This window comes from Phasianus colchicus, chromosome 5 (assembly GCF_987193195.1).
Source record: "Phasianus colchicus chromosome 5, bPhaCol1.hap1.1, whole genome shotgun sequence".
Classification (NCBI taxonomy): Eukaryota; Metazoa; Chordata; class Aves; order Galliformes; family Phasianidae; genus Phasianus; species Phasianus colchicus.
Window position 1 is genome coordinate 8,767,612 of NC_143440.1, and position 24,870 is coordinate 8,792,481.

Sequence of the window (24,870 nt, forward strand, 5' to 3'; positions counted from 1 at the left end):
TCTTTTTCCCCAAAGTTATAGTGATGATACCCCTCCCCCCAAAAAACCAAGACCTGCTGGCTATGAGAGTTGCAGATGTCGTTTTGAGTGGGGGAACAGCCACGTGCTACCTATGTATTCAGTTTTAGCAGGCTCCTTGCTAAAATATTGACTCCAGTTTCTGTGTCCACATTTTAGAAAGGATGTAGGAAAATTGGAAAAGGTTCAGAAAAGAGTTACAAGAATGATTTCAGGTCTGGAAAACATCCTTTGTAGTGAATGACTAATGAAACTCCATCTACTTAGTTTTTCCAAGAGACGTTTTTCCACGACTTTGTCATAGTCTACAAGTTGCTACACGGGGAAGAGTTTTCTGACAGATTAAATCTTGCACGAAAGGACATTAAAAGACAAAAAGCTACACAAAAGCTAAATGAAAAACAAGGCAGATGCCAATATCTCCGATGGCAGTAAAATGCTGGAATCTTTATGAAATATGGTATACTCACCATTTGTTAGGAATTTTTTAAGCAGCCCATCTACCTAACATGGATGCATAGCCCAAGTTGGCCTGCTGTTTGGACACAGAAATTACTTAGGTTCATTGCCTGTCTTACATACAGGAGAGGCAAGACTAGATGAACATAATAATTCCGAAACTGACATCTTTGACTTTATGTTATTAACCTCAGTTAACCTTCTTATAATTTTTTTCTTCAATGTGAAAAACTTGACAACAGTCAAGCTGGAGCACTGTACCTGCAGCCTCTCGTGAGAACCAGGTTTGTTTCCTCATTTCCCTGGTACTCTCCATCTTGGTTCACCTGCATTTTAAACATAAGACTGCAAGGCTTCCTGGTCTGTAAACCATCCTTCCCTTCTGTGCAGCTTCTAGTGCAGCTATGACCCGATCCCTGGCTGCAGGGATTAGGGCTGGTGAGAGCTAGTGCAGCATATACAGATAAACAACGTTTAGAATGGAGGGATGATCACTTGTAATGAACAAGAGTTCAGTTACTCATTGAAAAATTCTCATTTAAATAATGATTTAAAATATAAGATCAATAGAATTTAGGAGAAAAAGAAAACCCAATGACTTAAAACCATAAATGCTGTTGGATTCTTGGTGGTTTTGTTTGTTTGTTTTTTAATGTGGCCATTTTTAAAAGTAAAGCTCATCTAGATTACTTCTAAAAGCTAAGCTCTATATTAGCTGAATGCATTGGGAGGCAAAAGTTCTCAGCTTTCTGGCACCTTTTTGATGTGGCTGCTTAAGAACATGATTAATTAATTAATACAACATAGCTTGTCAAAGGGCAGCACTGAAAATATTAAGTGCACTGAAAATATTAAGAGCATTAAGAGTAGTGAGTGTTTCACACGCTGCCTGGAGATGCCTCTGCCAGCATACCATGGCAAGCACCAAAATAGTTAGCTGCAACCAAAATAAAGCGGAAAAATATTAGAAAACAACAGCAAAATACTTGCTATGCACCTCCCAGGTGCTCTCAGGCTGTGTTAAAGGCAGGGGCACAGAGTGCCTGCGCAGTAATAACAGCTTTGGCTAACAAAAAAGCAACTCTAGCAAAATTACAGAGTCTAAATTCTTTCTGCTGAGTAGAAGGAAAACAGCACCTATTGGAAACAGTGGGATCTGAGGAGGGCCAGAATAATTTACGCTGGCATTCAGTAGTTAACATTAAGCACAGAAGGTCATTTGTTAACGACATACAGGTTTGAACGGCTGCTGACTGCAGGGAGGTGTGTTACTCATATGACCGCATCGTGCCTCCCCTCCTCCTCTCCAAAGAGTGATCAAAGAGCAGAGATTCCAAATTGTGAAGCAATTTTTTCCAAGGGGAGCATCTGGGGCGCTGGCACGTTTCAGCATGTGTTACGCTGCAGCTCAGGAATTGCATCCAGGTCTGCCACATGGTTGGGCTCGTGATGGACAGACCAAGCTGCTCGGCTCCCCAGCTGCTCAGCCCTTCCACTCATTATCCAGGCTCAAGCGCTAATGTCCTCGCATCAATTGCTGAGGGGGTCCTCCACAAGCACCACGTGAGCTCCCTGCACCGATGGGGTTGTGATGCGGGAAAGAAAATGGATGTCTGCTTTCTTCCATATCTAATTTGTTTTGCATACATTTGCATGCTGGCCATAGTCCCGTTCACATTACAGCTCCCATTTGTGAGTGACAGATCATTTGCCAGGCAAAGTTGGTGAGTGTGCATGCGTGTGTGTGGATGGAGGGAAATCCAAGACTGTGCAAGAGAAACTGCATGTAGAAATGGCAAGAAAAAAAAACACAACAGGCAGTAGCCACAATTGTGCGTGTGGATGAAGGGCACAAAAAATGGCTGCACCTTTTGAGACTGCTGGAGGCGCATGGGGACACATTCAGGAGGGGGTGGGAGGCAACCACAGGCGCAAGCCATTTCTGAGCACTGATTACATGGGTAAATTGTTTGTTCCACTGTATCACAAAGAGAAGGAGCATTATTTTTCATGCCACAGCTGTTTTGAATAAGAATAGGAATAAACTTAGCCATCCTCCTCATGTTACTTACTGCTAATTATGGCATATATTTACATCTATAAAACAGTGAAATTTGGGGGACATAATTTAATGCCCCTTTATTGTGTAGATCCCTTTATTCCATCCCACATTTGAATTTCAAAAATGTTTAGGACTTCAAAGCATCTTTAAAAGCTTGCCCTAATTATAATATGCATTACTTTTGAAAACTCCTAGTTTGCATTGCAGATTCCTGCAAATAGAGGCATTCATTTTAAACATCAATTAATATCATCCACACATCTTCAGATGAGCTTTAGTCTTTCTTTCAGAGTTTCACTGGGCTCTAACTAAGCTTCCCTCAGTTTGAAGAATAGTTCAAGCTCTTGCAAATACTTGAAAAATTAAGTCAGTTGCTCAGAATGGTGAAAAGCCTGAAAGCCCAATATTAATTTATATCAGCTGCTTTTTTCACGTGTCTCTACTTTGAAAATGTCCCTCGGCCTTTTAGATATATTTGTTGTTATATATGTCTATGCCCAGAGCTGCAGAAATCAGAGATGAGTCTTGACAGCGAGCACCTGTCAGTGTCAAGACACACAAAATCCACAGCACTGAAAGCTGTGCTCACACCAGCACCAAGGATCCCAGCAGAGACATGGAGCCCACTGCGTGAGCCCTGTGGGCAACAGAAATCATGCAGTCAGACAGCAAGGCAAAATGTGAGAGAGCAACTAGAACAGAAGATTTAGAAGTCTAGGCTGCAACAGACAGGTACACGCTGATGAATTAGTGTTAAAAGCTCTCAGTAAAAAGTGGCTACCAGATTAGCTAATGCTGACCACACTTAAGTCCTAGAGCAATTCCTGTGCTGGTGGAGATGCACGTGATAAAATAATAGCAGAGTCAAACTGAAGGTGCTTGTAGCTGGAGATGCATACTGCAAACTTTGTGCTAGAGAAAATGGAGAGCTGTGGGCAGAGCGCTGGGGGCCGAGAAGGCAGGGCCAGCAATCATGTTTAAGAAGCATTCTGGGATAACACTGGAGGTATACGTACAACATTTACTTTTACAAGAGGCCTAAGTGTATTATTTAGTGTTAGATAATTCACGAGTAGTGGCAGATAAGCCTTTTAAACAGAATTAGAATACTATGTGAGCAGAACTTTCACCAATAAAAGAATCCAACAGAGGCAACATATGTTGACTTAGCTTTCAGATAGGCTGATGAGAATTTCAAAGACCAGAAAACATGGGGGTTTTTCCACAAATTATCAAAACAGCTCAAGTAAAAACTAGGCAACACGCATGTTGACCTAAGATTAAATGCCACAAACCATACCTGCTTATCCTACACAGATTCGATCATTTTGTTTGTGACAATGTGAACTGAAAGACTGTGCACTCACCCTGCATGCAGGCAAAGGTTTCAGTGAATTCTCTGAATTCCTTGCCAGTTTTCTAGGAGATTACTTTTACACTTACTTTTGTTTTCATTTTATATCCCTGTCATCTCTAGTTTCGTATTATTGTGTCACACAAATTTCCTGTGCTATATTGTTGGCGTGTTGTTCCTTACTTACTCATTGCACTGAGTGCATAATACAGTAAGTACAAGTCCATCTCTGGGGTGACTTCCCTGAACTAGTTCCCAGTGACTGCCCGGGACAAAGAGAAGAGTCACTGCATTTAAGGTACAAGACAAAGACCTAGGAATTGCTTAGCAGGGCTGTGGGGTTGGTCATTTGAGCGACACAAATGGAGTAGTCTCTTTCTTTTACACCTCCTGCAGGTAGGTAGGAAAAGGCCTCAAAGTGCGACATCCAGATGTGTCACCAGGGCTGAGGCCAGAAACCTTCCCATTCCCAGCATCAGACCATACCTCACAGGAGATACAATCAGAGCGAACCATTAAGCCTCCGCAAAGCAAAACAATTTGGCTTTGTACTTAATACGTGTAATGCTTTGCAGCGTCAACTCCAAAGTTACCAAATGTCTTCTTGCAAGATCTGAGACCCTCCCCTCCCACTTTGTAATCAACCCTTATTACTTCTACCATGGGAAAAATCGAAAGGCAACCGTGCTGCTGAGAAGCCTCGAGGAGAGCTACATGGGGAAAGAGCAAGGGGAATATTCTTTCCAGCTACCAGAGTTAAGCTACTTTCTGCCTTAGTCATTTCTCAATGCGAGTGTTCCTTTCTGGTCTTCCTGTTTCCCATCTTTCTTTTGCACTCTAGATTTAATGTCTAAACAAAACATCCTTTCTGTCACCTCCAGGGACAGGCTGACCTTTCTTTAAATCTGTTTACAAGCTCACCATCCCTTCTGGCATCACATCCGCACCTTTGCTTTCACACTTCCACAGCAACAACATCCAACTGCTTTCCTGTGCCAGTTTCCCTTGACTCCTTTTACTCATAGTCCTTGGTTTTCTTTCTCTGAGACCCCTTGCAGTGCTTTCCCACCTGTGTAAGTTACCCAGTACAACTCTGTATTCCTCTTTTACTCACATTATAATCAAATCCCACCAAAGCCCAGGCTGTCACTGAAACTGGCTTACACCACCAAGCAAACCATCAGTGGCTAAATAGCAATAAAGGGAGAAGACAACAAAAAAATGATGGAAAGTGAAAAATGGGTGAGGGGAAATACTGTGAATAAGCAATGAACAGAACCTGGGAGAAGTCGAACTTTTCAGAGTAGGAGGTGGTAGTGGATGAGATGCAGACAGTGGATACTGCTTCAGAAGTGGATACTGAATTTAAAATAAAGGACAAGAATACAGAATTTAATCTATTTTTACATTAATAAACTGGAAATTACAAGCAGGGTCCAAAAGACTGTCAACCTTTGTCAATATACATGGTAACAGATGTCTGTTTTAGAACAGTTTCTAAAGATTCCCCTCAATAATGGCAAATGTCTTTTTTTTCTTTTTTTTTTTTCTTTAAAAATGTCCCATTGGGGTGAAGGAAATTAAGTGAAAGATAGTGAGTTGACAGTTTAGGATCTAACACTCGTGACTCACAACAGCCATCTTCTGTTTTTCCTATATATATACATTTCTAGCTGTGGGGGCACTGGTGTGAAGTCTATTCCTAGAGGAGCATTCATCATCAGGCTTGCTACACCCGAATGCTGACCCTGGCACCCTCCCTCTGCCTTTGCACAACAAGAAAGAAAATCCACTGGCCTATTTTAAGGCCATGGCTTAGGAAGGCATTCCCATCACATTTTTAATATATAACTCAGCAGGATGGTTAGTACTGTGCGTTTTTTAACCTCTGCATTACACAAAATTGTATTAAAAGATCATGAAGTTGGAAGAAACTGTAAGGTTAGGAAATGCTGAATTGAAGTTTCCCACACATCCTTACTGCTGAACTGCATCATGGAGCCTTTACTTACATGCCTGCACACTCACCCACTGAGCAGCTATACAATATTTCTCATTATTTTCATTATGCAGTGTGCCCAAGTCCCTGCCTCCTGCACACTACTCAAAACCTGCACTGAACTTAGAATTATTAAAATTCTCCTACTGGTGTATATATATACATATTTTTTTTTTTAAATAGATGCCAGTGAGTTTGATTTCTTAATGATGACCTGAGGTGAAGGGGTGGCATCACTATGATGCTGTGAAACTGAGGTAAGAGGGTTAAAGCTGAGCAATGCTTGTAGAAGATCAAGCATTGAAAGCTGGTACACTAAACTTCTAGGTCATGAGTACAACACTAACCTTAATGGTACAAGAAAGCTCTGCACTGGTTTTAGATACATCTTTGAGCATTCAGCACTCCTGAAAATCAATTTCCACATGGAGAAGCAACAGAAAATAGTGCACATCAATGAATACAGCACCAATCTCTGCTGCTTCCATGTCCAATGTAGTCTAAGGCTTACAATCATAGAATCAATTGAGTTGAAAGAAACCTCTGAAGGCCCTCTAGTCCAACTGTCCTGTAATGATAGGACATCCACAGCTAGATCAGGCTGGTCATTCTCATGCAACTGAGAACAGGCAGGTGGGGTGAGGTTCATTGTGCCAGTGGGTTTCACAAGTATTTTATTAAGCAAAGTAGGTTGCTGAGATGATGGGTCTCAGTTCAAGTTTTGCAAGGAATGGTTACAGACCATAATTTCAACTGCTTCTCCGCAGCCATATTTCTTTCATCCTTATGCTTGTTCTGCTCCCAGCTCTCACACAGGCGTCTCTGCTGTGTGCTGTCATCCTACATTCCCCCGCAAACTCCTTACCACAAATGCTCCCACTTCCCACTCCTTATCCCTTTTTGACTCTATGCTCTCACCTGCCTTTTGCAGGCTCCTGGTTTCTAGTGTATTTCAGCTTCCAGTTCTCCGCTGCCACCTGTTTCTGGACTCTTTGCTTAGCCAGCCCTCAAACACTCAGTCTGTAGTTCCCATTTCTAGTTTTAAGCTCCATAAATTTCTCGATGCAATTCTCGGTGTATTACAGCTCCTACTTAGTGGTTTATCTCTTCTGCACCCAGATTTGAGAGAAGAGTCTCCCTCATTCTCAGTTCCCATATTTGGTGCCACAGAAACTTTTGGCAATATGTGAAGTCTTGGGTACATACAGATTGGAGAGTATTTCAGATCACATAGACAAACTTCAATGGAGAAAGACCAATACCATAAGCAGTGTTTCCAGATCAACCTTTTCTAATGCCAGCACCAATCTCTCCACTCTGTAATTAGTCCCTGAATGTGCCCCTTTCACTGAGGCTTTAAAAAAGAAATTCTGGTATGAAGAGGAGCCTATCACAAACAACAAATTGGTGCAAAGAAGAAGTGTAAGCATAAATAAGGTCTGTACTCTTGAGATTTGGTGATCCTTTCAGATGAACCTTTAGTATTATCACAGTGGGGTTTTGCAAATGCAACAAATTAGACCTGGTGTATCAGTGAAATTTACTAAAACTAGACCAATATATTTTCCAACATCTCAGCTTTCCATTCAAATTCTGCTTTCACTCCTGCTTGCAATGAGCAGATTGTTGGAGCAGAGCTCCAGCTCTCACAGCTCACTAACAAGCAGGCAAGGGAAAAGCAGATGCACTCTAGCAATCAAAAAACCTTTTAAGAAAAACCCTGAAACTCTCACAAGCTCATGACTGACCCAAAGCACGCTTGATCCAAGTCCTTCTTGGTCCTTTTTGCTAAGTGCGGGCTGATCCTTGTATTATGTGCATTTGACAAGAGTTCTACATCAGAAACAGTAAAAGCAGTCTCTATTTGCTGCTTCCCTGGTGTTCTCAGACCACTAGATGGCAGTTCCCCATTTACAAACAAGTGCTCCATTACCTGCTTGCTCCTGCTCAGCAGCTGTGTCAAGCACAGCTGAGGCATGTATCTGCCCCTGCATGTCATCTTTGACACAGACTTGTGGAGCTGCCAGCAAGAGTGGCTCTGGGACAGCAGCCTACCAGAAGGATACACAGCTTATCTACGCTTTTAGACAAGAGCTAAGCACTAAACACAAGAAAGGCTCTCAATGTCACGTCTTACTCACCCAGAATTTTACGAGGAAGAAAGCATTTTGGGGCCCCTTCCCAAACAGCTCCTTTAGACCACCCTTCTTTTCAGGAAATTTGTCATAAATCTGACGAATGTCCACCGATTCAAGCAGTGGGTCGCTGTAAGAATGGTTTGCGTGTCCAATGTGTACGAAGAGGTGTTTATTGTACTGCAAGAAAGAAACAGGAAAATCAGCGCTGAACAAAAAGAACAGAGGTTTATTAAGACACAGGTCTGCATGTGTTCCTGCAGAGGGAAGCGTGCTTTGATGGATTCAATGACTCGCACGTTACTCCTGGGACTATGATTTTCTGCAGTGTGATTTCCATGAAAAACTTCAGTGATTGTGAAATAGCCCCTAGTGAGCAAGAGTCAACTTCAAAACCCCACGGACCTCCTATACGCCACCAAAAATGGTCATCTTCAAGGGAGTAATTTACACTGAAAGACTGAATGGCAGTGAGGTGCTAAAGAGCCCACTGCAGGGCTTAATCAGATGAATATGTGCTGGAGAAAAGTCTCTTTCTGCTGCTTCGAGCCATGCTTCTTCACTACCCACATCCTCCAAGCCCAGATTTCTGCTGGTATCCCAAAAGCCTGCACCTACACACTTCTTATTTGTCTATTAAAAAAAACAAAACAAAACAACAGCAAACCTCAACCTATAGCATATGCTAACAGCACTTAAGGAAGACAGAAAGGAGTTTCTTTAAACCTTAAGATGACAATCATGAGAAGGCCAGCCACTCAGTATTGTTGCCACTTTATGAGCAGACCTCGCCATACGCCCTCCAATTTTTTGACCTAAGTACTAACAGGAGCCAATCTTCACCTAGGGAGCCCTAGAGAGTGAGTGCCACTGACCACTCTATGCCAAAATGTGTTCTGCTTCCGTTTCCCCATTTCTTAACCTCACCTCGCTGCATCTCATTGCCCAGCTCCACAGCTGCCCTGGCTGGGGGAACTCCTGAGGCCAGGGGAGCCCAAGACAGCTCCCACTCAGCCCATTATGGTCTTCTGGGTGCTTTCAGCATCATGCAAGCAGACTGAAGGAGCTGCAGAGCAGTGAGATTAAGCGTGTTTTTTAAACATGCAGGTCACAAAAGATTTTTCTAACTCAATTAAAGGAAAACTGATATGCTGTCAATGAACACAGTAGAAAACTGTCATATCCAACAGATGCTGTATATAAGGGGCAATTCCCAACTGGTAAGCACAAATAAAATATTTAAAACCCCAAAGCAGACCTCATTTAAGCTATTTTGTTTACAACATACCTGCTGAATGAACAAATTGAAATGACAAATCTCAATTAATTGGACATCCTCTCACAGCCTTCCTTCAGTGTGAGAGGGGCCTTCCCTAGCAGATGTCCAAGGCTCTGGGGACAAGGAAATGGACTAGCAACATTTCTGTACTTAGGAAATTGTAATCTATTTGACAACCTTCTAGCACAGTGCAATCTGAATTTAGAATCAGGGAACACTCACCCCTGTTCATGGCCAAAGATGAGGTAAAGTCTGTGCTTTTTAAACATCAGGTGGTTCCTTTTGTGAAAGAAAAAATGGAAAGTGTAACGGCATGCAAAGATGTTTGCACATGCAAGTCTTGAGCTCAATGTATCAGACAAATGAGCACCACTTGCATGGATCTTCCTTACAGGCTTCTCTCAAAATAATGCCATTTCAGTTTCCCTTGTGCACAGAGAACTTGCCCAGTGTGTCCCAGAGGGACAGAGTTGGTCTGAATAAGCTGTTTCTACCATAAAAACACATATGGCAGAGAAATAAACATATGGATGGGAGCTGAATGTATGTGTGCAGGACGGAGCGTGCCCTGGTCTGGCTCATGAGCTGCTCATTTACACAAGGACCCAGGAAATCATTGATCTGGTTGGTAAACATGAGATATCACAGCCGTGTCTGTAGTCAGAGGTAGCATTTTACTTCACTCAGTAGTGGACAAAGTGAACTTAGGAAATACTTGAGCTTGGGAAAAAAAAAAAAAATAGAACAAAAAGAAAGCAAACTAATATGAGAAGGAACCACGTTTCCAATTTCTATTTTTTGACACGCATTAAGCTGGCAGCACTGTGACTGAATGACAAAATGTCAGACTGGATGGTTTTTGCTTCCTACTTTGATCAAAAGCTTTGCATGGGACACCAAAGCAAAAGGCCATGGTGCCCCGTGCCCCAGGAGCTGGCAGGAAGCCACGGAAGGGCTCCAGAAGCATGCTCCTGTTGCTCTTCTAGCAGGAGCAAGCAAAAGGGTATGGGATGAGTCACCTAACATGGATGCTAACGGATGCCCAGCTTGACCAAGGAACAGGGCAAGCTCTTCCCTGAGGGAGGTGAGTACTTCAGCCCTCCATGAGAAACAAAGGCAAAATGTTCCCCCTCCCCTGCAAACTCTTCATCTGCCAAGGAGGGCACTCCCTGGAGATGTGCACCTCTATTCTCCCTCGTTCAGAATAAGGGCTGGCACAGTAAAACTTGCTCAGTATCTAAACTTCAGTAAAAGAAATTCTGTACAGGAACACGGAGCGGTTCAAGAAGTCTTTCTGCTGTTTAAATACAAAAGCAGAGCTGAAGGCAGCTGTAAAGCTACCACAGTTGTCTGCTGAGCTTGCCAAAGTACCAGATGCTGCTGCAGCAACATTTCTGAGCTGGTACAGTGGGACAGATGGTATGACATCACCTGACAACATTCCTAGGACGGAAATGTTTATTTTGACATTGCAATGTGTGATTATTTTCTCCTTCTGTTTCTGCAATTCCTATACTAAGTACAGTCATTACTAACCTAATTAAATATGGCACATTTCTACAAACTAATGAACAATATTGTATTAGAAGCAGGGCAAATGGGTACTGAAATGATCCCTGTAGTTTTCATACATACTTCACAGTGGGAATTTATGTGCAAATAGAAGCAAAGAGGCTAAGCTGCATGCCTACATTTTCAAGCCCATTATGTCTAAAAAGCTTAGAAATGCCCTCACTATCATCAGAATCCACTGTTGCCTCAGACTGTGTATTCCAGCCACTGAGGCACATTACGTGTGGAGGAATTTGCTCGTGCCACAGCACAGGGTTTGCATCCAGCAGTGTACTTCAGCTGCTGTCAACCACCGTAGGTCTGACCCTGTGTTTTCCAAGGATAAAAACTCCATAAAAATGCACAAAGAATGTTTGCAGTTACTTTGTCTGCAGCATCTGCATTACACAACATGCCCTGAAGATGGCCGCCTCTTACTGAGCTCCCTTCCTTAAAAAATTCCAACTATCCAAAGAATGCAGTAAAGCCATGAAATATGACTGTTGTCAAATAATACCACGAGAAAAATTATAATCCACTTAGGAATTTAAAAGAACTGAGACAAATTGCCAATGGCAGAGGATGCGTGCATTTAGCTGGAGTAGAACAAAGACGAATCACCTCCACCTGTTCTATCTGCCAGTGCATGTATCTGTAACATCTCCTGCTCTTACACACCAAGGCAATAGCCTTCCCTGTCTGTGAAACAGAAGTTTTGTGGGCAGCCAAGCAGGACACAGCCTAAGGGCAGCAGCTGGGGCTGAAATGAGAGGCACCAGTGCTTCACAAGTGCTGGGCCCTGTGCATCGGCCCTGGTCTGCCCTGCCTCAGAGCCTGTGGCCTGCATAGCACTGCACTACTGATGGAGGGGACCAGGCAGCGCAGACTGATTAGAAAGCAGTCAATGCACTGCTGTCACCTGCAGCCTGCCCTGCACAGTGCTGCTGCCTCGCTCTATCTTGTACATCTGATGCTCTTTAATTTCCTGCTGATGTAAGAAAGTCACTCGCTCTGCCAACAGTTCTTATTTCTACCAAAACACTGGTAAGCGGATATTTCATTGCCACTGCTGTTGTCTTCCACTGAAGCGGACTGGGACTTGTATTTATAATGCTCCCATCTTATAACCAGAGACTTCACAAAGTCCTGTAGTTAGGGATTTTAACACTTTCACAACCATTCTGTGGCTGTGTATTATGACACAATGCACAGTCTCCCTCATTTTTTTAGGACCTCCACCCATCAGCCTCCTGCCTGCCTCTGCTCAGGGTTCAATCAGGAATGTGCCCTAAGAGAAGTTCTTAGACAGCTTTCTAGGTGCAGAAATGAAATAGGGAGGCAGGAGCTGAGCAGGGCAGAACCTTGCTGGCGAGGCAGTGCAGCCCCCAGCCTGGCACAGTACTGCTGCCCAGCACTTCCCATGCACACAGGAGTCCCAGTGTGCAGCCGGGACTTGCTGGCGAGGCAAGGTGCTCACAACTCATCTGCTTTCCTGCAGCACTGCAGATGTAGCTTTCCATTCTAGCCTGCCTGATCCGAGACCCCACGGTCCCAATTCCACAAGTGCTGAGAGCTCAGATGGGAAAATTATGCCTGAATGTAGGAAGCTCTCAATAATGCTAAGTATTTGGAAAAATCAGGCTCATAACAAAACAAAGTGGACCCTCAAAATCAGAGGCCCATTCATTCTTTTGCACCTGAACTTCTTGGTTTGTCAGATGTCAGCAAGAGTGCCCCTCAATCTCAGAGATGACTGCACTGATACATCTGTGAAATGCAGATGGAGGAAATTATTAATTCTCTTTGGAGGAGAGTTTAGATACTGCTCAGCAAGCAGGGCATGGGGCCACGCATTTCAACAACAGAATAAAACAAACTGCTGAACAGTGGCTTATCAAAGAAGGGCCACTGCATCTACACCAAATGAAGGAAGAAATAAAGGAGCACGTGAGTACATAATGACATGACACCTGAGAACAAATATTTTATGGAGATGGACATGTGCTGCTCAGCACCGCATAAGGAATGACCCTTCTATCCCTTCCATTTTTTAAACTTGGACAGATTTTAGATTCAAACAACCCAAAATTCTGAATCTGCCACTCCACAACATTCATCCAAGCGAGGCTTTGCTTCCTCTTCCTTTCACAGCAATGCTAACGGAGACTCCCTTATGGCCAAAATGCTGAGCTGCTTTCCATACACTTTATGGGAAATAAAGAAAGGACAAACAATGCCTTTAACGATGCATATAGTTCAAAGATGGAGGGTTTCTTTTGAAAGGACCTCATTGATTTTTCATCACTTAGGTTTGATTAACTTTGGTGAATTTTACTGCATCTGGCTAATGATGGTGGGCTGTTTTTATGGCCCTTTCGCAACTGCTTCCACTTTCTGTTTCTCAGGCACATTTCTCTCCGGGCTCACAAAGCCTCTTTACAACAACAATAAAACCTGAATGAAAACATAAAGAATATTTTATTTCTTCATCACTTTTCAAAATACATTTTGAAGAAATTTGGACCTACCACCATCTGATGGTTTGGACGGGTGTGTTAATACCAAAAAGACCCAGCAGCCGTGTTCCTTCCAGGCCTAAGACAGAAAGCTGCCTGGAATGCATGCAGCAGTGAGAATCCTTGAAGAGGCAGAGAGAAGGCGGCTTTATTCTGGGAGGTGGCACAGTACTTTCCTGGTTTGGAAGTAGGTATGAATGAACTTAAATTGGAATTATTTTCTTTTCAGTGTTGGAGTCTCTGAATGCTCTCTCTATCTGTATACCAGCAACACAGTTTGTATTTTTGGGGTACGTGGGCATATTTGTTGTAGGCATTTGTCCTGAAATTTCACAGAACCACTACAGCAAAAATAGAAAGCTTCCCTTAAATACAACCTGCCCTGAAAGCAACAGGTCACATCAATTTGTCAACCCTGGAGATTATACTTACATAGGGCTGGCAACAAAGAGAGGCACCCACAAGGAACACGAGTGCTTGGATGTACCAGGGCAGCTCCTAAGCACTATTTAAGAATTGTGATTGAACACAAAATGCCACAAAAGGGAAATACAGCTTGACATTTAGAAACTGAATTGATTTTCACGTTAGAGGAGGAGTAATCTTACCCATCCTTAGCCGCAGAGTCAGATTTTGCAACTGTACCATCTTACGCCCTTCCAAATGATCCTTTGCCACGCAGAATTACAGCAAGGGATGTTTATTGTTTCCTCCCTATATTTTATTCTTTTGTAAATGGAGCGATTTACATGGTGGCTAGGCAAGGGAAGAAAGTCAGCAGCCCCCAACAAGGGACAGGGCTCTCTGGAGCACGTTTCTGACCCATAAGAATGCCCACCTGGAATTAACGTAACTGCCTGACATCAAGGGGTTTTTGTACTTCCAAGTACCAATTGACGTTGGAAGAACCCCAGAAATGCTTAATGCCCCACTCCTTCAATGAATTCTCAGTGGGTGGACCTTTTATGTCCATGCACAGCCCCATTGAAGTTGTTGGGAGTCAGCGTGGGCAGACACCTGAATCCATAATTGCTATACAGGAACACAGCCTGCAAGAGGCTTCCCAGGGTCACCAAACCCTGGCCTGAGGTCACATTTTAAGGAGGAATTGGTCTATTTGTCCTCACCACTACCAGGCATTCTGACCAGGTTTTCAGATGAGGGAAGGAGGAACTGTCATTTTTTTTCTTTTTTTTCTTTTTTTTTCCCCAACAAAACGTTAGAAATTTAGTTGATCAAAAGAATATTTAACTGGAGCTATACAATGATGGCAGAGTGCAGCACAGGATGACCAGCAGCCAAGGATAGCAGCCAGGCAGCATCTGCTGCATGCCCACCGCACCTTGCAGCACATGCAGAGCAGGGATAGAGAACGATCCACACTGGAATTTATCCATGAAAGACAACAGAATTGTCTTTGCATCGTATTTTTGCAATGTTACAGCATGTGATTCTGAGTCTTTAAAAACAAGTCTGGGTACTTCTATGCTTCTGCTTCTCTCCTACCCCTCCCGCATTTATCAAAATGCAGTAGTTATGCTTGCAAGCTGGGACAAGCACCAGTGGGCCTCCTTGCACCTCTGGAATTCCAAATCACACGAGTTTACTCTAAAAAAGGCTTCATAGCAGCTATGAGGCTACGTCGCCTAACTGTGTTTCAGGCCCCCACCCATTATGCACTGCCTTCCCACCTACAGGAAAACTGAGAGTCCCAGTGCACCCTCAGCGCAGAACCTCCTGCAGCCCAGAAGCACCGCAGGCTCTGGCAGAACTGTAACTCAGGATGTGCCAAGCTGCCATTCACCCACATGCAGTGCAGTCATGCTGCACGCTGCTCGGCTGTACTGTCTGCAACACGCTCCAGGCACATGTGCAGTATCCCCATTCAGAACAGCCTGGGTGCAGCAGGGATCAGTAGGGCACACTGTGCAGCACCCAGCCACAGGTGTTTGTTTGGGCTGCCCAAAGGGAAACCTGGGTGCTATATTCCCTGCATCAAAAATACAAACCCTGCCTGGCTGAGCACAGCACTCAGGCAGAGTTGTTCCAGCTGTGGCTCAGCCAGGGGTACACTGAGATTCAGGGTGACTGCGGCTGCAGCCTGCCCTGTGCAGCCCGACAGCATGTGCTGGGCACTGGTTGCTCCAGGTGGCAGTGCAACCAGTCTCAGTGCAGCCGTGCAGCAGCAACCCACCCAGCAAGAGCCGAGCCAACAGTACCTGCTGGCAGACACCGCCTTCCTCAGCATTAACTGAGCCTGGCCAAACGGGATGCTCAGCAGCCCTGCACGCTGCCACATATTTAGTGTATGAATAGCTGAGATATGGCATATTTCCGTTGGGTTGTTTCTCTGCCAGGAGCATTCCTCTGTTGTAAGGTTTCTGGGCTATGTCTCCGGTCTCCATTATGCAGGGTAAACACTCCCTGGATAACACCTCTGGACAGAGCCCACAGAAGCTATGGTTTCCAGTACTTAATTACAAAGAGCAAGCGATAACTTCTCTCCGCTCCAAGCTACTGTATTTTACCAGGCATCTGAACAAGAATGAGCTGTCTATATCACCTATTCATGACAGTATTTGCTTTTCAGAAATTATCTCAATAAAAATTCTCAGGCTCGAGCTGAAAGAAGCTCTTTTGATTTTTTTGTGACACAGTAGAAACCATGCTAGGCTAGTCACAAATGCCTGTGGTAAATATGTAATGATTAATATCAAGGTTCATGGCTAACTGGTGTAAATAAAATACTACAGCCAACCCCATAAACTACCCCTGCAGGTGCAGTATAAAGACTTATAAACCAAAACCTTCCTCAAAAAACAAAACAAAAAAAGAAGCCCAAACAAACAAACAAAAAAAACCCTCAGACTGGATCCTAAGGCACGAAATCAAGCAAGACCCAAAGACCATGCACTTAGAAATGTAATCTCAAAAAAAGAAAAAAAGAAGCAATGCAGACAAATGCTGTATGCTAGGAAGGCTTGAACTCAAAGGAAATATCCCAAAAACACCCAGAGGATGACCCTAACATCAGTTTTGTAAAGGGCCATGCATAGTTTCTATACAAGTCCTTGATTTTGTTTCTGCTAGGAAATAGATTAAATTGTAACTTACAGTTAGGCACTGAACTGCTGCCAAAAACATGATGCAATTTGGTACAGCTGCTAAAGTAGGTTAACAGTGAGGCACAGTGAACCAAGCCTGCTCTCAGACAGGCCTCTCTCTTCAGCAAACAGAGAAAGAGGGCAAGAAAGGATAATGTGGAACCACCATGAAAGGAATATTACACTGAGCAGTAGTGAACACAGCAATACCAGGAGTGTATTCCCCCAGGCTTAGCCCTGGAAAGCACGCTCTGAGTGGGAAGGAACTGAGGAAAGCCAAAGCTGAGTGGACATGAGGGCAACACTTACTGATTCAGGATCCCTCTGCTGTTCAAGGAAAGCTGAAAACTCCACCAGCCTGAGCTTGGTCGTACCAATCGATCGGCCCTGCCAAGCAGGGACTGACGGAGCTGGAGCTGACGTAGGCTCAAATCCTAAAGCAAAGGAACCATTTTCATCAACAAGTTGATCATTCTTCAGTTTACATTTTCTGAGTTAAATATAACCAGGAATCACCCAGGTAGCTCCTTGGTCATTTATATTCATTTTAACAAATAATGAATGAAAATAAGGACAACACAGAGAAACATGTAGAAAAAAAGGTCCCAACCCAACAAGCTAAAAATGGTACAAATAAAAGGTTGGCTCCACTGTTTGCTTGTAGAATTTTTGCTTAAATTATATACTGGATTTTAGAGATTTACAGAGACTTCACACAGACTTCAAACAGACTTACAGCTGACTCCTGCCTGGAAACAAGCAGCAAGGCTCTGAGGAGGTATTACTGCCTCAAGGAGTTAGGAGAACTGGCCTCCATTTCTGGCTCCTAATGTGCCACATGTTACAAGTAAACCACCTCTCTTTTTGCTTATTTCTTCTGCCACTCTCAATTCCTCTCTCCTATTTAGCGTATACATTTTCCAAGGCAGGGACCGCTTCTTACTATGTATTTGCACATTGGGTCCTTGTCTTCTTTTGGAGCTTTTAGGCATCATTATATTACAGATAATAGTAAATAATTACTGTAGAGAGCTGAATCATACTCTAAAAAGAAAGTTTTAAATTGATAATAAAGAGGGAATGACATGCTCTAGAGAGAGAAGGGATGTTAGCCACCATCTCTAATTCACCTCAAGAGAATGAATAAATGCTATCTCCTGCTCCTCATTGTGGAAAATTAGATGAGAAGGAAACAAAACAGTAAAGGAAGAAGAGAAAAGCTGCAGCTGGGAGGCAGAAGCTGATCCTGGGAGACACACAAGAAAGGTTAGAAAACCAGGATAAACTTGAACACGGTTAAGAACCAGGGAGAGGTCACAGATAGTTTGTGTCCATCTCTCTTAGTGAGTTTGGGAGTTTGTGTCCATCTCTCTTAGTGAGTTTGGGAGCTGGATCCAACCCTCAAATTTACACAAAGAGGGTTTGAGGCTTGTGTGAAACAGGGAATTACAACAGTGACTAGTTACATGTGAACAGGAACTCTAATGAAGCAAATGCATGAGTTCTGACTGATTTAGAAATGTTAATAATCCCATTCTGAAAGAGAACAGAAGATAAAAGAAGATTCAAAGTATCTGACAGTCACAAGTACTGAATAGCAGGAAGTTAGAAACAACACAAAGTATGAGGGAGTCAGCTGAGAGTCAGAAGCATGGTGTAGTTTGGCAGGGGAAGTGTAAAGTTAGTTGTCACCTGCAAAGAAATAATTATCTTTCCTGGTGTTAGGTGTGAAACCAACTTGGGAAAAGGAGAATGGAAGAAGCCATGGAAAGGGCATCACCAGTATAAGCAATGAAGTCAGAGTGTCAGAGTAAGCGTTAAGCACCTAACAAAGGGCTGTCAGGTAGAGCTGAAGCTTCAGGAGGAGAGGAGTTACCAATAACAGACACACAGACTTATACCTAAGGCTAAACACAAACGGTCTCTGAACAGTTTTTAGCATTAATTAAAAAATAAATGGAGGCTTATTATTATAGCTATTAAAATACAAACACGCATCCTACTATTCATTTTTTACAATGCATTTTGCTACAGTATGAAACACTGGCTATAGATCATGTATCACAGCAACTCCTCACATATGTATTAACACTTGCTATCTAAAATGTAAAATCAAACACTAAACTCCCAAACTCACTGATTCTCCCTCTTAACAAGTACCAGGACACTGGTATTTGTTAGAGACTGGTGGTGTTTGGTTTGGTTGCTGAGGTCATTAGAAATGGAGCAGTGGCTCTGTCCATTTCAGGACACAATCCAACCCTTTTTAATGGAGACAAGAAACGAAAGTTACCTGAAATGGGAGCTGTGACTGATGGCTGTATAGGGTAGGCCTGCTGAACGAATGGCTTTACACTGGAATAAATAGTTAAAAAAAATCATACACCATGCCATCAACAGTAAATTCCATTAGAGTCATACACACAGTTAATGATCTTTACTCACAAACGTATTTGACCCCTACACAGCATATGTAGCAACCATAAAGAGGCAACAGCAAGAGAGAGAAGCATGAGAATTACATACACCCAATGTGCTGAAGTGAGGAGCTTGTCCATGCTCCTGCCCTGCCTGCTGCAACCATCCCAGCAGATGCAAATGTTTTGCAGATGCTTTGCCTCCCAATAAATCCAGAGGACATTGAAGTGGGGCACAAAGATTCCCACGGACCTCAAGGAAACGAGGCAGGGAAAAGATGAAAAATAAAGCTGGGAAATGTTGCTCCAGAGCCACTGCAGGGACTGCATTCCCCATGGCTGATGAGGGATGCGATCCCTTGCAACTTTTCAAATATGAGATCACATCACTGCAAGTCACAACCCTATAACCACTTTTCCTTCTTTTTGAAAGATGTGCAAATTACTGCAAGACTGATATCCTGTGGCAGCAAAGCACCCCACACTGCAGACAGAAACATACTCGAATATTCAGACTTACTCTTGCGAGGATCCAGGCTGCCCCGTTTGAATCATGCCAGGCCAAAACTGAAAGAAGAACAAACAGACCCACATTTGTTTTCTCTGTTGAAAGATTTGGGATATTTCTGAACAAGCACGATTCCTTTTGCAAAGACAAGTGAAAGCATTAATCCATTCACTCAGCCTTAGATTTCTACTGAACAGCGTTAGAGAATACAGGGATTTTCAGGACTCAGCTAACAACTTACCCCAGGTGCCCCAGGAAATGTAGGACGGGGAATTCCTGGCAGGCCCAGCTTGTTGTGAATAGCAGTAGCTGAGACTATCTGAGCTGATGACATTGCTGCCATGTGCTGGAGTGCTTTGTCCTTTGCTGTCTGATCCTTTAATATGACAATTACATGGAGTCTTAAAACATTTGGCACAACAAATGATGTTAAATAACTGCAGCTACAAGCACATAACTCAAAACTTAAAAAGCCACACAGAAAATGCAAAAATAGCAAACCATGCAGGAAAAAAAAAAACAAACAGCACGAAGGCTAACACTCAGACTACCTGAAGGCAAAACCTCCTCTCAGACATGCATGGTAGACCTGGATTCTCACAGTCTGCTCTGCCAAAACGCAAGAGGCTTGGGGAGAGCAAACTGCTGCCCACCTATTAATCTGGGTAGATTCTGCTGGTTTTAAGTCAGGACGGAGTAAGTCAGTCTGCTGCTAAGGCTCTGCTTGCCAGAGAGGGATCGCTGAGATCTGAGCTCTATCATTTAGATCTAAGAGAAGTTTGCCTTTAGCATTACACTGCAAAATGAGAACACAGAACTGCGACCGACTGTAAATGACGACAGATTTTATTTGTGCTTACATGTTTAGAGCCAGCTCAGAATCTGTCTTACAGCAGTATTTTAAAAACTGGATCACCAAAATCCAATTAATACCAAAATACAATTTAAACTCCCAGTTGTAGCACATCACTAGCTGACAGTGATCCCAAAGAAAACAGACAGCCATAACATTTCTGCTGTTTTCAAGCATATAGGAACAAGTTTAGGAAAAAAGTTACTGATTACTTGTGTTAAATTTGGAGTCCTAGATGCTGCCCATCAGGTATGATCACAGAACAGAAAAGGAACACCTCTTAATGCAGCGGGGTATTTTAGGTCAGGTGATAAAGGTAACCAACAGATTGCTGCTGTCTGGAATGGTGGGGTTCCCTGTCTGGAGATATTGTATTAATATGTGCTAACATTGAGGTATGTGACTTAGGATGAAAGAACACAAGCAATATTAGGCAAGGATGTTGCTGGCTTTCAGGTTTTACTTTACAAGCAAAGTAGCACGCATGCTGGCAAGAGACGCATGCTCTTCTATACAGTATACAACTTTGCACATATGCTCCCTCTAAAGCTTATATGGAGCAATATGATAGGTGAGCAGTCCTTCCTTTGAATAGCTCCTTCAGAAACAGCACAGGCTGAGAGTACAGGAAAAGCTAGCCAAAAATTCTGCCAAGCACAGCTAAGGTACATAATACTTGGTTTAGTTAGAATACTTACCATGCTTGTTACCTGGATACAACAACAAACAGTTTATTAAAATGCTTGTGTAGAATAGCAGATTTTCAGCAAAATATGAACAAAATAGTAAGAGACAAAGGAAGAGCATTTTTGCTCAACGTTAAATACCAGGTTTAAACAAACATGTTACTTTCACCAAGGGACTGATTCATTAAAAGGAAATAAAAATAACAAACTAAAAACCCAGCAACGCTCTGGGGGTAATTTACAGCAGGTCCCCACATGCAAGCTGCCAACAGAGGTGCAGGGGGTCACTGCTGCACTTGTCTCCCTGAGCTGGGAGAAAAGAGCCCCTGGCAGCAGAGGGGCAGAGGAAGGGCTGTAGGCAGCCCCTTCACACCCGTGGCAGGGCAGCACGCTGCCTTCTGACCTGTCTAACCCTCAGTACCCCCACGTCAAAGCTCATGTGATATCTGCAGGGCAGCTTCTGTTCTGTTGTTGTGTGCTACCTAAACTTGGCCACCTCACCAACTTGCAGCTTTCCCTTCTAACCTCAACCATCTCACCTGAGCCCAACCCTGACCATCCCTGACAGTGCAGGAAGGTGTGAGGGATGCTCTGGCACGAGACCTCTTACTACAGGCTCTTTCATGCCTTGTAGCATTCCTTGTAGCAATTGCTGCATTTGGTGGTGGCCACTATTCAGTCCTTTGATTACATGTTAGAAGGATGGAGAAAAAGCAAAATGGAGAGGTGCCATCCCTTGCAGAAGGGCTCGTCCTGGGGAGTTTCATGGACTCCAAAAAACTTCCCCTTGGCAACACATCTGCTAGCCCTGCTGAGCATCAGAACACACACTCAGCCAACATCCATCAATGGGAAGTTTCACCTTTAGGGGGTTTAGGAACCCATGATAGTCAGTAGACCATTTTAACTAAAAGCAAACCTAACTTACATTGAAATATGGGAGAAATCAAATTCAGAATAAAAAGCAAATGCTAAGAGATCCTGAATTCTACTAGCAAAGTGCACTTCCAGCTCCAGGTGGTGGACTGCACACGTATTACTAGGCAGATTACACAGGCTTCAAAAAGAAATAGAAAAACCACATTTTGAAGCTGCTTATTTGAACTGAAATATCAGCTTGCCTATGACTTTAAAAAACAAATAGACTGGGCTTTTTTTGTACTGCAGCAGAGAGTGCCTGCAACCAGCAGGGAATGACTCTTTCCACCTATCACTGCAACGTGCTGCTTCTGGGATGAAACTTGATAACTGATTAATAACACACAATGGTATTACATCACAGTTTAGGCGGCAAGAGAAGTAATATGTCCAATTAAAACTGCAAGTGTAATTTAAACAGACAGATTACAGTAATTACCCAAGTTGGAATTCGGCCAGGACAAATGGGTTAACACCCCTACTCTAAACAGGAACGTTGTGGGATTTTTAATGACTGCAAAGAGTTAAGACTTGGATTTCCTATCTTGTCCAAGACAGAAGGGCTTGGTTTTACTCGCGTGTGCCACTGTGTAAAGCTGGAATAAATCCTTCTGGTCGAGGAGGTTTGCACTGATGTACAGAAAATGAAAGTTTGGCCCAGTGTGCTGCAGAGTACTGTGGTGAGGTTTATCAGGAGCTGCAGGGGGACAGCATCTCCCACCGAATCACTAAATCCCACCAGAGCTTAAGGTATTCCTTGGATAGGTCCCATCTGGCCCTGCCCTGGCTTGACCCTACTTAATTTATGGGCTCCGATGGGATTGCAGAAGCCCAGGAATGACGAACCCTTTCACTACTGTCTTCCCTTCTTCTTAAAAGTAGGTAATTGGAGATGTTACCGAGGTGGATTTAGAGCGCAATCAATGAAAATCTGGAATAGTTTCACCAAATCCCTAAAACATCGTCACCGTAATGGAGATCTGCTTCTTGTTTTAGCTGACTGCTCTGGGCTGCAGCTGCAAACACCTTGTGTTAGGAAGGGGTAAGCTCTAAGAACCTAATGAAAGGAGACTATGCAACTTTTAATGAATCAGGCCCTTGAGTTTTACTTTTCACCCATTAGTTTTGGAATGCAAAAGACATAGTTAAATTAGATAAGAATAACGCCCCAGTATCATCCAATTATAATTCTTAATATCCATAAAAGCCCCACGTGAAACAAGTGTTCTACGTGACAAGCACAAAGGGATTTGTGCTCGACTTTCTTTTAATCCAACATAAACAGCAGAACAATTCAATCAATCAGTTCTACAGCAAGAGGAAAAAGAACAAAAACCTGTTATCCTAGAATGATAAATGGGGCTTTGCATACCATGTTGTCTATGACTTTAAGAAAAAATGAAACAAAACTAAGACAGCATGAGGAAAATTATGCACAACAGAACACAGTATTAATTCAAGAAAGCCTAAAACCTGCACGAATATTTAAAATACAAAACTTTTGTAAGGAAAAAAAATATGACATAAGAAACAACAATATGCTACAAAATGGATAGTACAGTAACACTAGCATAAAATACTATCCTAATAAGCAATTTTGCAGATGTTAATTCTGCTCAGATCTTGTATTGATTCAAATAACCTTTGCAATAATTAGCTGTAGCTCAAAAAGGATAAACAAATCACGAAAATATACAATTGTTCTGGACAAAAGATAGAGAGCACTTCAGTGTTTCTAGCCCTGATCTCCAATTTGCTTATTATTAGAGAAGACAGGAGTAAATACAAAAGCTGGCTATTTCAGCCAGGCAATAGCTAATGCCAAGAAGAGAATGCGCATTCAAAGCTGTCCCAACTTGCTGCCTAATGAGTAGCAATTAATCCATCTTATTGTATTTCAAAATGCTGAAGACTCCATTCACATCAAAGGGAATTTTTCAAGGCTTTTATCATTGTTCATTTAAAAAGTATAGAGCTATCTTTAGCATTTTATAATTGACAACAATATTTTCTTTTCATCCCTCGATGTGGAATGTAGAATAATGGATTTTACAACATGTAATATATGTGTGAATTGTAGGCATTTTAATGTTTCTTTTTGTCTCTGTTTAATTAATCTTGCTCTATGAAAAACATATCTGAAATGAAAGTCTAAGATAGATGTATGTCCTGCTGTGAAGACCTTTACTCTTTGTTTGGGCCCAACTTCCAATCCACCTTTTCTTCTGATTGATTCAGGCTCCCTGCCAGAGCAAAGGTGGGAAATGCTGCAACCTGACACTACAGACTGCTGTATTTTAGAAGGAAAAACATTATAAATTAAAAATTCTGCTGCACAAGAGGAAATGTCATGAAGAGGAGCCACCTTTCAGATCTGTCTCCAAGGACCACTTCATCTCAACCTCTCTTTCCTCTTTCATGAGATGAAATTTCTCTAACCTCAGGAAGATTTTAATAACCTCAGAAAATTAAGATAAAATCCCTAAAACAGGATTGTTTTCCTGCTGGAAAAGAAATCCAAATGTCGAACATCACTAGAAGAGCCAGCAGGGCATCCTCATTTGGTGGTTCTGAAACACAGCAATAGCACTTACAGGAACTCCTTGCAGGCTAAGGATCCATCCATCTGCAGCACCTGCAGGCATGTATCCCCAGAGAAAAGGAACTTCATTGGACCAAGGGAACATTACAGCAAGAAGACAAGATTTCTTGTCTTTGACAAGCTTCAGTAATACCAATGCCATGGACAGATACATCCAAAGTCATGCAGACAGCTCTGAAATCTTCCCATCCATATGGATTTTGCAGAAGACAGCCACAAGAAGATCTGACGTGTTTTCTCCTTGCCACAAGGAGGGTTCAAACCAATGCGAGACATAAATATCTCCAGAAGGTGCTTGGATAAGAAGACTTACTGGTTACACCATTTGTCAGTATAAAAGATCACTGGAATTGAGGTCAATGGGACAGACTGGCCATATCCCAAAAGATCAATCAGAAATGATATTATA

The 24,870-nt window shown here is 42.8% G+C and overlaps 1 protein-coding gene across 9 annotated transcripts in view; it reads right to left on the bottom strand.

The window, feature by feature from the left end:
- The window catches only part of TEAD1 (TEA domain transcription factor 1), a 142,502-nt gene that overhangs the window by 10,734 nt on the left and 106,898 nt on the right, over nt 1-24,870 (bottom strand). For 8 of the 9 annotated variants that reach the window (XM_090140403.1, XM_031613956.2, XM_090140406.1 and 5 more), the window contains 5 exons: nt 19,644-19,778; nt 19,415-19,461; nt 18,771-18,832; nt 16,787-16,911; nt 8,034-8,207 (listed from right to left, as the gene is read on the bottom strand). In XM_090140403.1, the coding sequence (XP_089996529.1) occupies nt 8,034-8,207; nt 16,787-16,911; nt 18,771-18,832; nt 19,415-19,461; nt 19,644-19,778 (543 nt within the window). Of the gene's footprint in view, nt 1-8,033; nt 8,208-16,786; nt 16,912-18,770; nt 18,833-19,414; nt 19,462-19,643; nt 19,779-20,953; nt 23,444-24,870 lie in introns of those variants that run through there. The other variant, XM_090140409.1, reaches the window with a different exon arrangement.